Source organism: Saccostrea echinata, unplaced genomic scaffold (assembly GCF_033153115.1).
Source record: "Saccostrea echinata isolate AGI-Se365-2 ecotype Australia unplaced genomic scaffold, CSIRO_AGI_Sech_v1 ptg000008l, whole genome shotgun sequence".
NCBI classification, from domain to species: domain Eukaryota; kingdom Metazoa; phylum Mollusca; class Bivalvia; order Ostreida; family Ostreidae; genus Saccostrea; species Saccostrea echinata.
Window position 1 is genome coordinate 4,486,464 of NW_026889757.1, and position 17,501 is coordinate 4,503,964.

The 17,501-nt window shown below is 33.6% G+C and overlaps 1 protein-coding gene across 1 annotated transcript; it reads left to right on the forward strand.

The window, feature by feature from the left end:
- Positions 1 to 10,236: 10,236 nt before the first annotated feature.
- On the forward strand, positions 10,237 to 13,704 carry LOC133181281 (uncharacterized). Its single transcript, XM_061315809.1, has 2 exons — positions 10,237 to 12,264; positions 13,520 to 13,704. Exons 1-2 carry the CDS (start codon positions 10,239 to 10,241, stop codon positions 13,672 to 13,674), a joined length of 2,181 nt encoding a protein of 726 aa, XP_061171793.1. The 5' UTR covers positions 10,237 to 10,238; the 3' UTR covers positions 13,675 to 13,704.
- The last annotated feature ends 3,797 nt before the right edge of the window (positions 13,705 to 17,501 follow it).

Consider the following 17,501-nt stretch of genomic DNA (forward strand, 5'->3'; position numbering starts at 1 on the left):
TTGGACTTTATTTATCCATAGAAGGTCAGTTGATTTTAATATTATAAATACATTCATTTGATGAATAGTAAAAGTGAATGTGTGAATCATTTTTTTTATAAATTAATAAGTAAAGAGTATATTATGATATTTGTTATTATTCAGATCCACTTGATATGATGTACATGTAGCTGAATTGCTGTATATATAACAAGGGTCTGATACCATATATTGGGTAAGATATGTGATGTATATGTTTGTATCATGTTAGGTGTAATGTGAGTCTGTATATTATGTATTTACATTCCATTGTTATGTGAATCATAACGGGAAACGTATCTATTTCATTAATAGTAGTGACTTACATTTGAATATCTGCTGTCGTATTTTATTCACTGAAGTTTACAAGAATTACGATATACAAAGAAAGTAAATCATATACAGTATATTATAGTTTTTGTAGGAATAATCTCAATATTATACTAATATGAGAAATAGTTTTTATGCCTGAAATATTTATTGAATAGTGAGTATTAAGAAACAAGAAGAGTTATCTCTCTTTGTGTATTTTATATGTGTGTGTGTTATTGTGTGTTAAATAATGTCTGTGTTTATTTCAGACTGTTGAATATTGAATATTGGATATATAAAGGATTGGAACACCAACAATATTTGTTACTTTGTGAACCCGGTATCAGTTGTTAAATGTCCCTCTTGGGAATTTTTCACTCATACGGAGACACCACCACTTAAAAATAATGAAGACGTACAAGTCGGATTTGAAGTTAACATTCATTTTAGGAGTTTTCAACAATTATTATGTAAAGAGATAACTCCTTCCCCTTGCCCCTTCCCCTTCCCAGACCCCTGTTTGTTCATGTATGCAAACTAGTCTAATACTTTGGTTTGACATTAAAAAAAAATGTGAATATATACAAATAGTTTAATGGTCCATCTCTTTGAATGATTTTCATTCCTAATTCTAGGAGGGTACATGGGTTGACCCAAATTCATGAATGAAATGTCAAGTAATCTTATCACTGATGCACTTTTATTTAATTTGATGTAGTCATATTATGAACATTTCCAGTTCATTAAGAGAGTGGAGATGACCTCCAGGAGTTCATAACCTTAAACCATTAGATGTACATAACATAATAACACAAGAAATAAAATTATGTATAGTCAAATGGAAAAGTTTTCTACTATTTAGGAGTCACATGATCATTTGTCATTTCAGGGACAGGGAGCGGCTAGGGAGATTGGAACACACACCTCCCCCCCCCCCCTGGAATTTGCAGAGTTATTTGAATAGGACTATATACTGATTTACAGAAGCAAATAAAAAATGACTTTAAATGCCCTCCCCCTTTAAAAACATGGACCCCACCATCATTGTTTTTATTTTGTTTGTTTGTTTGGTTTTTTTTTTTGCTCCTCAGGAAATTCTGGGCTGGAATTTTTTTTACTGAGGTGTGGACACCCCCCCCCCTGGAAAAAAATTCCCGGATCTGTGCCTGTAACTGAATGTAATGTCGACAACGGGAGATAACTCTTCAGAATGTGAAATTCGTCTATTGTGGCATCCCATGATCCACTCTCTACCATCGGCTCATAGTCATTCAGTGTCTGAGAGAGAAACGAAAGACAACTCTGCATAGGAGATTGCCGATGATCTTTGATCCTTTTTAAACTTTAACCTAACCATTTGCATTTCGGTTTATTTTACCCCAATCTATACTTAAACTTGTACTTACCGACTGTCATAGGTCCTGTCAACTTCATGAAATATAATCCAATTAAAACACAAAATGATTTAATTTCCACTGATATACATGTAACACTGCACCACACCATGTCACATGGCATGTGCAATCTAAAAATGATAATGGTAAAACTAGTACTAGTACTGGTAGGGTGACGCAAGCCCAATGTGATGTAGAAATTTTCAAAAAGGTGTTCACATACATGTACAGTACAAGAACAAATTTTAAATTATCATAACAAACGATGTTTTAACATAACTTTGCCATCTAGGCCTATTTCCAAAAACAGGCAAATTGTGTGTGTGTGTTGGGGGGGGGGGGAGAGAAAATTGATTGGGTATGGCTTTTAAAGGAGGTTTTTGCCTAATCAAATACTAAAAAAAGTTTGCACATTTTGATAAATTCATCGAAAACGCTTTGTACTAAAATAATATTATTTGTTGTTGAGAAAATAAATTTGAAAAGTTCCAATTATGGGCCAAAAATTTATATCTCCCCCCCCCCCTTTTATCAAAACCTAATTTACATCATTAATTAAATTCTGTTATTTCAGACTGGTAATGAATTAAGTATATGAAATGCGTATAAGAGGTTCATGGATCACATGGTCACCTGAGCATTTTATGCTCGATTTGACGAATACATGTACTGTGTAAATTATAGAATTGTTTTGACTTTTTCCTTGGTAAGCCCAATATGAAGGAGTGTGCATTTAGAGGCAAACACCTTAGTGCGGGTATTACTGTCTTTTGACAGCATCTAGTTTATTTTGTAAATGACTAAAAGATATATAAAACACAGGGGGTCATACATAAACATGTAACTATAGTAATAACACATGTGGTGGTGAACACAATCATGACCCCCTATAATACTACATATGATAATAAATATCTACACAAAACAACAGATAGGGGGCCAAAGGACTAGAGATATTATGCAACACATGTACAAAAAATACATGACAGACCCCCTACTGTAAACACATATGTAAAAAATAGTAGCATCAATAAACTGCCTGCCCACAAAAAAGGTGGGTAGCCTCAAAAACTTAGGCCAACACATATTTAAAAAATAGTAGCATCGATATACTGCCTACCCACAAAAAAGGGTGGGTAGCCTCAAAAATAAGAACATGACAGAAACTGCCTGCCCACAAAAAAGGTGGGTAGCCAAAAACTGATATCTTTGGAGGTAGAAGGGGTGGACGGTGGGTACAAATTTCACTGCACAGAAATAGCGTGGCTTCTCGTCCAAAATAAACAGATCAATAAATGACACGTGACAAATTGACCGCTTATGATTGGCTAAAATGCCCAAGTTAAGGGTCAGGTTAAACATAGGCCACAAGAAGTTTACATGATCTAAGTAAGGAATAGGGTAAAGTCAGTGAAACAAATATAAACACTGCACATGTCACATAAAAGTTATTATTTACAATAATTACTTATTTATGTTCCTTAGTTTGTATAACCTTGCCAAGGAGACTGAGCTCGTTTTTTGCTCAAAGCAGGCGAAATGAGAACACATGTATTAGAATGAATAATGTCATTTATTTTGTAAATGACGAAAAGATATATACAACACAGGGGGTCATACATAAACATGTAACTATAGTAATAACACATGTGGTGGTGAACACAATCATGACCCCCTATAACACTACATATGATAATAAATATCTACACAACACAACAGATAGGGGGCCAAAGGACTAGAGATATTATGCAACACATGTACAAAAAATACATGACAGACCCCCTACTGTAAACACATATGTAAAAAATAGTAGCATCAATAAACTGCCTGCCCACAAAAAAGGTGGGTAGCCTCAAAAACTTAGGCCACAAATCCAATTAGGAATTGGATCCACCCAGAACTTGTATTTTCTTGGACAACTTAGCGTTTATATATTTCTTGGAACAGATTTGATGTTTCTTCTTTATAACACTATGAACTATGAGTGCCATAAACCTAAAGCAAACTTGCGCGCATCATGAAATATGCCAACAGAGCAATTGCTATTCATAACGCCATGTTCGCAAAATAACGTTGTTTATTTCTTATTAATAAGCATGTTTTATTTGCTTATGCTAATGGGCCGCATACCTTGAAGTTATTTGATGAAGATATACACATGAAATAATCTCAAGGAAGGATAACTTTTAATCCAGAATAATTGACGATTTTGTTCAATGTAGATTTCACGTACTTATTTTTAACAGTTTAATGGATCTCGGTTTATATGATCTAATGTGAAAGACCGGACTCCTTGTCTCACAGTAGTCGACGCAGGGATTAGAGCGCTCTAGAGTCGCGGAGTAAGGACTTGATCCTTAAGTCGCGAGTTCGAATCCAACTGAAGGACGTGGAGATCGGTCCTTCATATGAGACCATATTCATAAACCGAGGTCCCGTGTCGCAGTAAGTGCTGGCACGAAAAAGATCCCTAAATGCCGATTATAGGTCTTTAATTGCAGCCCTCCTACGGCAAGTGGTGGCGTCTCAACATGAGTCAAAAATTCTCGAAGGGAACGTTAAACAAAAACAAATGAACACTGTAGTATTCGAATTATCGACTCAAAGATATACTCCTTGCTTCGCGCTTGACAAAACAAAAAATGTGAATATATTATCTCATTCTTCGATAGACCAAAAATACATGAAAATTTAATCTCAATTTCGGAAAAAAAAATTGTGAAATTAATATTTTCTAAAATATTCAGTATTTTAAAACGACTTTTAATTTCTAGAGCATTTCACACCAAAATATTATAAAAGCGTGTTTAGAGACTTCTTTTATTGGGAAATTAGTAGATCTATGTATTTTGGGACGCGTTTGATTGACACACACACTTGCACTTTCAAAAAGTATATTTTATCCATAATTCACTGTTATTGAGAAAAGTGGAAACTTTGTTGACTGGAACCCGCTATGTATCTTTGTTTATAATGATTTTTATGAAGTTTCGGAATCCAATATAGATAAGGTAATTCAAATTCATTTTGGTTGTTTGGAATGTTAAAAATATTCAAAACTGACATATGATTTTGAAGAATTTCTTCCTTAGAAAGAGAACTATGAGTATAAGTTGGATTACCACTTGTAGAATTAAATCCAAGTTCCCTTAAAAAACATTTAATATAAATGAGCCTTACAAACAAAGACAATGTTGTTACCTGCTTTGTCAGCAGGGCCCAGTACGTAATGATCATGTAATCTATCTAATTCTTTTTTCACTTCTGGATTATTGAATACAGAAGGATAGATGGTTCTCATGGTAAACAAATAGAACACATCCGATAAAACATAAGCCTTTCACACGATATTCTGTCAAATGTTTTGTCATTGAATTTCAAGAATTATTAAGTGATTTCAATTCATTAAACTGGGATTATGTTTTGTATTAAAATGGAAATTTAAAGTTGTAAACAAAACGACAATGCAACTGCATCTAGATCCCATATTTTGCTTACTTGCACACGGCGCGTGTGACCGGTTGAGGGGGATACTTACTCCTCTGTGACACCTCATTCCACCTCTGATGTTTTTATAGGTTCGTTGTTTACTCCCAATATGTATTGTTCCAATGGATTGATTACTTTCGTTATCTTCATATCTCATTGTACAAAAAATGTAAAAAGAAAAAAATCCAGTCTCTGACGCGTAGTTGGAATATATTCTTAAATGCTTGCATACAGACTTGCATCAGAACAAAAATTGGTACATTATTTTTAAGGAAACTACAGATCTGCACGTAAGCTTACTCTACTGAAATCATATCCTTTGATTTCTTTTCGAATACACTTAGGGGTTTTATCTAATATTTCATTATCGGGAAAAAAAATTGACCAATGAGCTTTATGATATATGAAAAAAATATCAAATCTGTTTAATATGATGCTATGTCTGTGGAATTTTAAGCAAACTTAGATATGTATCTAAAAACGACAATTATCTAAGTTTGCTTTTTAAATATAAACAATTCAAAATATAGTCTTTTCGGTTAAAGTATAATGTCTGCAAATGAATGTAATATATCAATGATAAAAAAAAAACAATCAATACAAATCTATAAATAGACCATAAGACACGGATCCCAGGAAATTCCAGATGTGGGATCAGGTGCCTAGGAGAAGTAAGCATCTTTTGCCGACCTGTCACGCCCGTAGTGAGCCTTATGAATTGATTACGTTAACTGAATATTCTGTAGAGATATTTAGTATCAAAACAGAAGACTTGCAATTAGTATGAAACACATCAGCCAAAATATGACCAAATGACAGGTTATATTTGCTACTAAGCATATCATTTTATGATTTATGATTTTATGATATGATAACAGAATTAACAAAATGCTGACTTTCAACGAGACTGTTAAAATTCCATTTACATCAACTTAACTGTCAGTAGTCAGCCTTATTTTAAAAATTAATCCTACACTCAGAGCATGCTCATGAGTATAGAATAAGCTGTGAGATGTAAACACTATATGCAGATGATAGCGAAATATTACTATGTATTAAATAAGGAAAGTTTACGATGGTAAAGCTGAAGTCATCTCTTTTGTCATAAAGTTTAGTGGTTAGTTGGGACTTATCTATTGTCAGTGGACTGTCCGGTTATTGAATTGATTATAGTCGAATACGCAAGCTTTATGTCATTTTCTGAAAAAAAAAATTATTTTCTGTCACATGACTTGGATTGAAAGAAAAAGATCCCATGAACTGTTACATGTATCTTTAAAGAAAGTAATAGGCATTTTAAACTAAAGTGTTGCTTTATAGCAGAGACAGAGATTAAAGTTAAAATAATCATTTTAATTAATAAATGTTATTTTGGCTACGCTCAGACACGAAATGTCAACCATGTTTATAATATTTTGATTCCTTTGAGTATATTTGAATAGTGATCGATAGTCATAGATTAATAGACGTTATCTACATAATCAATATTATGTATATTTGCGAAGAGCAAGAGAATGTTTCAACTGTATCAGTACTGACTGATAACTAAACTGGATTATGACATACATAAAATACAATTTACAAGATGTATTAGGTAACACTTAACAGTGGATGGTATTTACTTGTACCCAGATAGATCATCATATTTGGTAATATAAGATATATTTTCAAAAACGAATTTATAATTAAATTAATCGTCATTTTGGTCACTTCGTAAAAACCGATCAATTGAAGAAGGAAAAGGTAACGGTTGACTGACCGGGTTTTGAACGGTGAATAAATCGGTAATACCTCATTTATATTTTCATGTTAATTTTGATGTGGACTGCAATAAAAAAGGAGGGGAAAGAAAAAAAAACTTTCAACAAATCACGGAGGAAAGTCTAATTAAAGAAAGGGAAAAAAACTTCCAAAAATGGGAACAAATATGTCGTTTATGATAATCTCTAGAAAAGGTACATCCATAACATTTAATAGGAAAAAATGATAACCATTCCACTAAAAAGGCAGAAACCTTTCGAAGATTTCATAAGAAGAACCAGAAGTCTCTGATGTGACTGTAGCTCTACTGGTTTGTACTTAAAAGTAACACTTGGACTTGAAACTTTGCAACAGCAATACATAGAATAATGATCCTTGGTGTAGTCTCTTTTTGTTTTATTGAGATTTTTGTATTATTAAGATTTATTGCGATCAGACTAAATTTGTAGGAGGAGTAGCCTTTTAAAAGAATTTTACAGAAAATTTCAATTTTAGTAACCATGACAACATCATTCAACAAAATCAAAAAAAAAAAAAAAAAAAAAAAAAAAAAAAAAAAACAATAAAGACAATTTTGTATCATAATGTAGTCTACTTGTGTGCCAAGTTATACTGAAATCAGATCAAAACTGTAAGAAGAGTAGCATTTTGAACGTATTTCAAGGAAATTTCTATTTTTAGTAACAATGGCAACACCGTTCATCGAAATCAAAAACCGATACATAGAATTATGTATCTTAGTATAGTCTACTTGTGTGCCAAGTTATACTGAAATCAGACCAAAACTATAGGAGGAGTAGCGTTTTGAAAGTATTTCAAGGAAATTTCTATTTTTAGTAACAATGGCAACACCGTTCATCGAAATCAAAAACCGATGCACAGAATTATGTATCTTAGGGTAGTCTACTTGTGTGCCAAGTTATATTGAAATCAGACTAAAACTGTAGGAGGAGTAGCGTTTTGAAAATTGTTTACAGACGGACGGACAGACAGACGGACGGACGACGGACACCTTACTATCGCATAAGCTCTTCTGGTCTCTGACCATAAGAGCTAAAAATTAAAGTTTGAAATTTGATTTCATTTGTTTAACATGGGATTCTAATGAGAAGGCTCATATTTTCTACGTACAAGAAGCATATGAATAAAACAAAGTATGAGATAAAAGTCAGTATGTTATTGGTAAATTGATTTATACAAGCATTGGTGTTAAGTTTTGAAAGGAATGCAAAATATGGCTGAAATATTGCCGAATTGACGATAAGCAATATTTAACCAAATAATCAATTTTAAAGGAATGCGTATTAGAGACTACAATACGCGTGAAATTTAAGACATCGCCAAAAGGACAAGAGGCCCATTAGCCACATCGCTCACCTGAGCACATTGGCTTGGCAAAAGCACAAATCAGTTCAGTATTGAAAAGATTACGGGGGGGGGGGGGGGTGGTGAATTTTAAACTACCTGATGATGCTTCCATGTCAATATAACAAATGGCTTTGTTGTACATGAGAAGATTTTAAATAATTTTTCCCATATATTCCTTTGTAAAAATTTGATCCCCAATTGTGGCTCCTCCCTATCCCAGGGGTCATCATTTGAACAAACTTGAATCTACACTACCTGAGGATGCTTCCATATAAATATGACTCACCATGGCTTTGCTGTTCTTTAGAAGAAGATTTTAAAGGTTTTTCCTTTATATTTCTATGTAAAACTTTGATCCTCCATTGTGGTCCCGCCCTACCTCCGGGGGTCATGGTTTGAACAAACTTGAATTTACACTACCTGAGGATGCTTCCATATAAATATGACTCATGAAGGCTTTGCTGTTCTTGAGAAGGAGATTTTTAAAGGGTTTTCCTATACTACCTGAGGATGCTTCCATATGAGTTTCATTTTTCCTGGCCCTGTGGTTCTTGAGAAGAAGATTTTTAAAAGATGCTATTAATTTTTCACTAATTCTTTATTATCTCCCCTTGAAAATGGGCGTGGCCCTTCATTTGAACAAACTTAAATCCCCTTTACCCAAGAATACTTTGTGGCAAGTTTGGTTGAAATTGGCCCAGTAGTTCTGGAGAAGAAGATGAAATTGTGAAAAGTTTACAACGACGCCGAGACGACACCGACGCCGACAACGACAGACAACGGACAAATTTTGATCAGAAAAGCTCACTTGAGCCTTCGGCTCAGGTGAGCTAAAAAGCATAATTAATCCCAAAAGATTTAAATGTATCTTGCTCTTATCTTGTAACAAATTGCTATGTTACCATTATATAAACTTGTTAAAATTGATTGATAAAACTGCCTTTGATTATCACGCAATGATGTAAACACGGTGCAGTGATTTCAATTGTGCAACCTACTTAATTTATTTCTTTAAGTTCAAATTACACGAAAGGTGTTGTTAGCATATACAAGGTTTTTCCTCCTTTCTGTTTGAGATTTATGAGACGAGTTCTAGAACTATTGTGCGAACTGTGGCTTTAACTCCTTTGTGACTTCTCATACTTAGTATATATTTAACGTAAGTTTTTAAATCAGTGTTCAAAATATATTAGAATAAGTCTTAAATTGCACTGCAGAAATATGAAAATGTAAGTTGATGTTAGTAAGAGTATTACTTATGTTACACGTATGTGTTAATGCTCCGCTAACTTTTCTTTCTTCTGAATAATGCATTCTTTGCAAGACTTCCAGTCTCTTCACTGTAAAATAAAGAAAACTAGGAAGTCATTCATTTATTGAATAAAAAAATAGTTTAATTGTGTTAATCTTTTAAATTTGTTGCAGATTTAAATACCCGTAATGTTGCAGACTATCTTACATGATCTTATTACATTGTACCTTTTCTTCAGATTGACGAATTTAGAAAGACTGAATAACGGACAGAAACTTAGTAGTTTTTAGGAAAATAAAGTTTACATATTTTCTTAATACACTTCTATTGAAAACAGTTCTATCTAGTTTCAATATTAAAAGACAGAAACCGTCACTTTAACAATAAGATTTTAAATCAACCTAGTCAGACCTTATACCATGAAAAGACAATTACTTATTTTAATACTAGCATGAAATTTTACCTTTGTTGGTTAATCAACATCTTCGTAATTTGAGAGTGGATGAAGATTTTCTAAAATTCTATAGCCGGTTACATGTAGTTATAGCAAAATCAAGATTATTGAAATGTCATAATTACGTACATTTAATTCAATTTTTATATATCAATATATGCTTAAATGCCAAGTTCATCTTGCAGGAAAAATGCATTTCTTTCTGGGAATAATTCTTCTTTTCCCAAAGACATATGCTAATGGTTGGTGGAAAAGCCCTGAGGATGGACCTACATGCAAAAGTGGTACATGTGGAGAATCTGATGAAACATGTGAATGTTCTTTTACCATAGAACACGGGTTGACAATGATGACCTCGTATCCTGATCCATTCTTAGTATGGCCAAAACAGGGATCTCTTTTCCGTTATGATGACGAAAGAGGTTTAAATCCATTACCCAAGAATATAACACAAAACATTATCACAGCTGATGGATATGGTTCACGTCTTGTTATTCTTATCAATGGGAAATTCCCGGGTCCTTTACTGGAAGCATATGAAAATCAGAAGATGATCATCCATGTCCGTAACTTAATGCACACAGATTCAATGACAATTCACTGGCATGGGCTACATCAGCGAGGAACAACACATAACGACGGTGTGGGGTTCGTTACACAGTGCCCTATACCACCAGGTCAACGCTTCACGTATACGTTTAAAGCCTACCCACATGGTTCCTTCTTCTATCATGCTCATCTTGGAGATCAAAGAAGTATGGGTCTTTATGGCGGCTTTGTTATTTACCAACAAGAAACTTTGTCTCAGCCACAAAAAGGTTTTTCCCTTCTTTTACAAGACTGGAACCATAGTGATGATCCGGAAGCAATATATCAACGAATGTTAAAAGGAGTTTACAATCTCACAAGTCGTACAAAGATAGACACCACAAAAGCAGTCGATGGTGCAAATTTTAGTCGATTTCATTTTCATTCTGGAATTTTCAATGGAAAGGGTCGGTTTTATAACACGTTAATATTAAATAATGGAGCCCCTTTGGAAAAATTTCAGGTGGAACCAAATGAACTTTATCGCTTTCGAATAATTAGCGCAGCCACATTATACCCTTTTCGAGTTTTCGTTGAAGGACATCCAGCATTGAATATAATAGCTTCAGATGGATATGAGATTCAACGAGGGTATGGTATAAATTCAAGTGATGTATTAGTAGAATCGTTCATAATCCATCCAGGAGAACGATTTGACTTTATCTTGAAAACAGATAAAACTCCAAAAACCTATTTGTTAGTAGCAGAAAGTATTGAAGTTATTCCTTCATACCTTAATCAGTATCGTGCAGCTGAGGCCATCATCCAGTATAAAAATTCACCTTCAGTATATCCATCTAAAGCTACCCCCAATCCTTGTTCAAAGGAAAAACCATGTGTAACATTGAATTGTCCCTTTCTTTATTATCCGTTTGAAACCAACAGAAAATGTCTCACGTATGATGATGTCTTTGGCAATGAAACAACGTCACAGTTTGATGAAGTTCAAAATGTAGATGAAACATTGTTCTTCAATTTTGCATTTCCGGGAGAGTCAGGCAACACACCCGGTTCCGTTAACGGACATCAGTTTAAGGTTCCCGAATTTCCTCTTCTTTCAAATCAGAGAATATCATCAGAGTGCAATCGTTCAGTTTGCACTGAAAACTCTATTTGCACCTGTACGTATACTGTGGATCTTATCCAAAATCACATTTATCAGTTCGTTCTTACAAATATTGGAAATGGGCAAGGCTGGTCTCATCCAGTTCATCTCCATGGACATTACTTTTATGTTTTAAAAATGGGATTTGGTACATACAATAACATCACGGGAAAGTTTATTGCACAAACAGATGACATTGCATGTTCTGGTACAAGAAACTATTGCAATTCGGCATCGTGGAAAAATGATTCTTGGAACAAGAATGCATCTTCTATAGCACATTTAAAAACAAAATTTCTACCTAAAAAGGACACGATTATTGTTCCGACAGGCGGATATATTGTGATTCGATTTAAAGCCGATAACCCCGGTGCTTGGTTTTTTCATTGCCACATAGACCTTCACAATACAAATGGAATGGCCATGGTTCTTTTGGAAGCAAAGGAAAATTACCCACCGGAACCTGACAATTTTCAGTCATGTTGGCATGTTCAGGGCAGTACATCCAACACAAATGCTGAAGGTATTCATTTATTTTAAATTGACTGCATATCACTCGTAAAAAGCAGCACAATTTATTTTGTTTACTGATTTTAGAGGGGAAAATTGGCCAGATTGATCAAATTTTAATGAATGTCTTTCCCTGCTTTACAAATACATGTAATTTTGTATGTTACTATTTCCAAATCTCAAACCCCAGAAAAAATCTTACAATTATTAATATTCATATTCCATATGCTTTGCATGTTTTATACCAAAATAATGGTCACAGGTTTTATGTATAGTGCAAAAATAAAACCATTAGAAATGGGTATTGGTAGTAATCTGACTATCACCTGTTTGGAAATAATTACTCCAACGGCTCAGTCGATAGAACTTGAAGAGGTTTTAAAGTTCGTATCCCGAAAGGGTCAGATCTGAAACTGTCCGTAAGTTGTTTTCGAGATTAAAGGAACATATATGTTTTGGTTGAGATCTTAAAATCCGAGACCACCTGTCACTCTAAGGTGCTTAATAGACACAGACTACATGGGCGTGAGTCCATAGTCTAGATCAAAATATAAAACTTCCGCCTTGATTTGTGAACCTCTCGAAAAGTTAATGACTAAGAAAATGAATTTTTGAAATTAGGCTGTTAGGATACAATAAGGTTGTATTGAAAAAAAATTATGTAGGGGATACTTACTCCTCCATGGCACATGATACCACCTCTGATGTTTTGGAGGTCCGTATTTACTCTAGACAGCCTCCAGTTTTCAGTAAATCTTGCAAAAGGAAGAAGAGTGAATGTTAAAAGATTTTTAACAGTGAATCCTTTAGTCAGGACAATGTTCAAATTAAACTGATGATAATAAAATCAATGACTTTCTTATTCTAGCCATGATGTACTTCTTTTGTCGACAACAAACCATTATTTTAGATATAATAATGATTACTGTAATCTAACACAGGATTAATCAATGTTTTACTCGCTCGCAAAGTACAATTACTATGTAAGTTTACTGGGTATTGATTGAAAATACTTATGTATCAGAAATAGGAAAATATAAAGCATTGTTTCAATTCACAGGGCATAGAGTTTTCAATGTTACCGTGAAATGATATGTGTGTGATTTAAATTAAATTTTTAGATAAGTAAACTTGATGAATCAAATATATTTACCACTTGTTAAATGGAAAACAAGATATTAGAATCATTAATTATGAATAGCATTACTATTGTTTATATAATTATAATTGTGATTACTGAATGATACATTTTCTCTTTTTATTTACAGTTGTTGATTTCAAAAAAGCAACCATAATCTTGGGAGCTCTCCTAGGCATTGCAGTAATATTTTCAATAGTATATGGATGCTTTAGAATAAAAGGCAGATTAAGGAATTCCGAACTTCTCCCAACAAATGCAGTTTCATATTCTTCCATCAAATAAAAGCAATTTCCATATTCAAGACAAATTTCTCCAAAGCTTAACAGTTATATTTATGTATGCTTTTTATCTATTAAACATGTTTTAAAATTTGTGCTTTCAAAATAAATACATGTACTTGTTATACTGATGGATGGATTGGGTTTTGAGGAAGAATTGACTAAACACGATATCTCAGCAAGGAAAAATTAGTTATAGTTTTGATTGGCGACAGCACCCGATGAAAAAAGCAAATACTGTATTTATTTTCAAATTCTGAGAAAAGTGCTTCACAATAGGCAAATCAGAATTTGAAAAATAATATATCTTAGTTTATTTTTATTTTAAATATTTATCTATCTCAAACGCAGAAGTATTTTTATATTATGAACTGCAAATGTCATCAAAACCATATGCAAGCCAAAAAATCAACAAAAAACTGAAAAACTAAAATCTTAAAGTAAACAATAATCACAAGGCAACTAAATAAAAAGCACGCTTTTGTACATAATAAAAATTAAATCGATATATACGTATTTGTCTTGGCATTATATGTTTTCTTTTTTCTCTTTGAACCAATTTATAGACTAGATGCTGTCATAAAAGAGTAATACCAGCACATAAGAGTTGGCCTCTAAATGTACTCTCCCTCCTGAGTGGGTAATGAAGAACCCACAATAGTTATTCTATGAAATGTATGGAGATAACGAACAGTATTCAAGCTCAAAAGTCCATTAAACAATACAAATTTTGGAGCAGAGCAAATACGGACCTCTAAAGCATCAGAGGAGGGATCAGGAGCCATGGAGGATTGAGATCCCCCGCCGACCGGTCACACCCGCCGTGTTCTCCTTTGTCATGATCGGTAAGAACGGAAAAATCCGTCATCAATTCAGTGTGTAAATAATGGCCTAACAATTATTATGAAAAACGTCAGTCAGCATTTGACTTAATGATAAATTGTATTTGCTATCAAGGTCATTGTATCGACCATAGAACTTACGAAATGACGACTTTAAACTAGACTGCTGATATTCTTGTTTCATCAACTTGTTTGTCAGTAACTTAGCTCGTTTTAGAAATTATTCATACGTAGAACATGCTCTTGCGTATCGGATCAACTGAGAGATACAAACCCTGTATGCAGGTGATGAAGATATATTGCTGCATAAGTAAGGGAAGATGGCGATTGAAAAGCTAAAGTCATCACGTTTATCATTAAGCTTGGTTGTTAGATTACCATTAACGTCTTTTTCTTGTAAAATATCCAAATATGAAACAGATGTGTCAGACTCTGTGGCATCTTTTATTTCAAGCTCAGTTGGATATATCGTATCGACATACGAATGGAAATAACCATTGTTAATTGACAATACGTCGTCGATATATCTGAATGTCGAGTTGAAGGCCACAGCAAGTGTTTTCTTCTTTTCACGTACAAGAATTTGAACAAATTCTGCTTCATATGAATACAAAAATAGGTCTGCTAATAACGGTGCGTAATTGGTACCCATGGGAATTCCAGTAGATTGTTGGAAGACCTGGTCTCCAAAAACCACATAGATATTGTCAATCAGAAACTCAAGCATCTTTTTAATATCAACTTCAATCTTCAGAGTACTTGTGTGTACAATCAGAATATTTTTTAACAAAATAATTTTGCAAATGACCAATGAAAAGGTTAGTAAATTTACGAGTTCCATTTTTATTGAAAAAAGCAGCTGTCAATGATATTAAAAAGCCTGGACTTTAATTTTTCGTCGGGAATGGTTGTATATAAAGTTGAAAAGTCGTAAGATTTTATGTTGTTGATTTTGGTAAAATTTTGTAATCTACATAACATAAAATATATTCATGTGGGCAAAACAAGTACAGGTGAGTTTGTGTTAGTATTTCAATAATAAATTCATTACCGGTCTGAAATTACAGAGTTCTGTTAAAGAAAGATTCTTTGGGATGACCTATTTAAAAAATTATATTTGGAATTTGATGAATCTGTTTATGTTTTTGCAAAACATCAGAAGGCAGTGGGTTTGCAGTTACCTTGAACCAATTTTCTAGATGAAAGGTAGAGGTCAGAAAATCTTTTTGCATAAGCAAAAACCAGAGCAACTTTTCTTAGCCTTGGCTCAGCTGGACTCAAACTTTACCTAGTGCACCTGGGTAGAGGATGTGCAGTGAACTTGAATCAATTTTTTAGCTCAAAAGTCAAGGTAGAAAAACTTTTCTGTAAAAATCCTTGTCCAATGCATATTTTTCTCCACTTGAGTCAGTTGGGTTTATAATTCACTTAAGTGGTAATGGGGTGGAGTGTGTGAAGTGACCTTGAACTAATTTTTAAAAAGGTCAAGGTCAGAAAACCTCTGTAAACGCAGCTCTGTTGAGGCTGCATAAAGGGGCTGGGCCTAATTTATGATTACGTTAATTACGTTTATGATTAAACAGAAAATGAAATAATTTGCGATTTTAAACTGCATAAGAGTAATGAACTACATTAAACTTACCACCGCATTCATTTTTGTCGTGATCCTTACGTCGCGGGTTCGAATCCCACTGTGGGACGTGGAGACCAGTCCTTCGGATTAGACCGTATAAACCGAGGTCCCGTGTCGCAGTAGGTGCTGGCAAGAAAAAGATCCCTTACTGCTCAATGGCCGTAAGTGCCGAGTATAGGACAAAATTTGCAGCTCTCCACCGGCAAGAGGTGGCGTCTCCATATGAGTGAAAAATTCTCGAGAGGAACGTTAAACAACATACAAACAAATAAAAACATTTTTGTCGCTTTCTTAGCGAGTCACTGATCGCAATGCACTTGTCGACATGACTTCATCATGGTAAAATTTGACGCATTTTATTTTATGTGCAGTGAGAGGTGGATCGAGTAATTTTTTTCACAATGAAAAATGCATTTTATTATTAAACAGAATATTATTCGTTAATCTTAGATAGTTCATTAGATAGACCATTAATACAAATCTGAAACCTTTGTTTAGTAGCATTATTAAAAAACTATCGAAAGAATGTATTGAATTAATTCTACCGTGTTTTTGTGCAGAGGGTTTGCATATTTCACGCCGAGGTGCCTCATTAAATCACCTTTGGCAAGGTCATGGAATTAATAGATTTTGATATACATAACGGAAATATTCCTTAAGGACATGCGCAACGTACCCTACCTACTGATAATTTTTCAAGATTTTCTTAATCTGAGATTGTAGTGCCATCAGATGTTCGTAGATTAAAAAAAAAATCAGCATGCATTACCAGGGGTTTTGAATAGATATCAATCGATGAAAATTCCTATATAATTCAAAGAAAAATATATAAAAAATTACTAAACATATTATATTATAGATGTTTTTTTTTTATCCAAACTTGTTTTAGAAGATGTGTACAGCATATATATATATATATATATATATATATATATATATATATATATATATATATATATATATATATATATATATATATACCGGTAGACATTAAAATGTAGCACACAGTTCCTTTAAGTATTGGAACTCTTCAACTCGAGGGGAAAAGACAATAAAATTCAGACTACGTTGCGTATGTCCTTAACTTGAAAAGTGCTGCTGCTTTCCTGAAATCGAGAGCATAACTTAATAAATACATATAATACTTGGTAAAGGTCACACATATTTCGACCAACTTGAAATTTATACTAATAAAATTCTATTTAAAGCAGCAGCACTTTCCATAAACTACAAGTCATGTAGAAACAATTTATGTCTTAAATTTTTAATTTTAACTAGGGTATGCCCTTTCGATATTGAAATTTGTTTGTGATCTACATACAGTACAGTCGCCCGCGTGGCGCAGTGGTTAGAGCG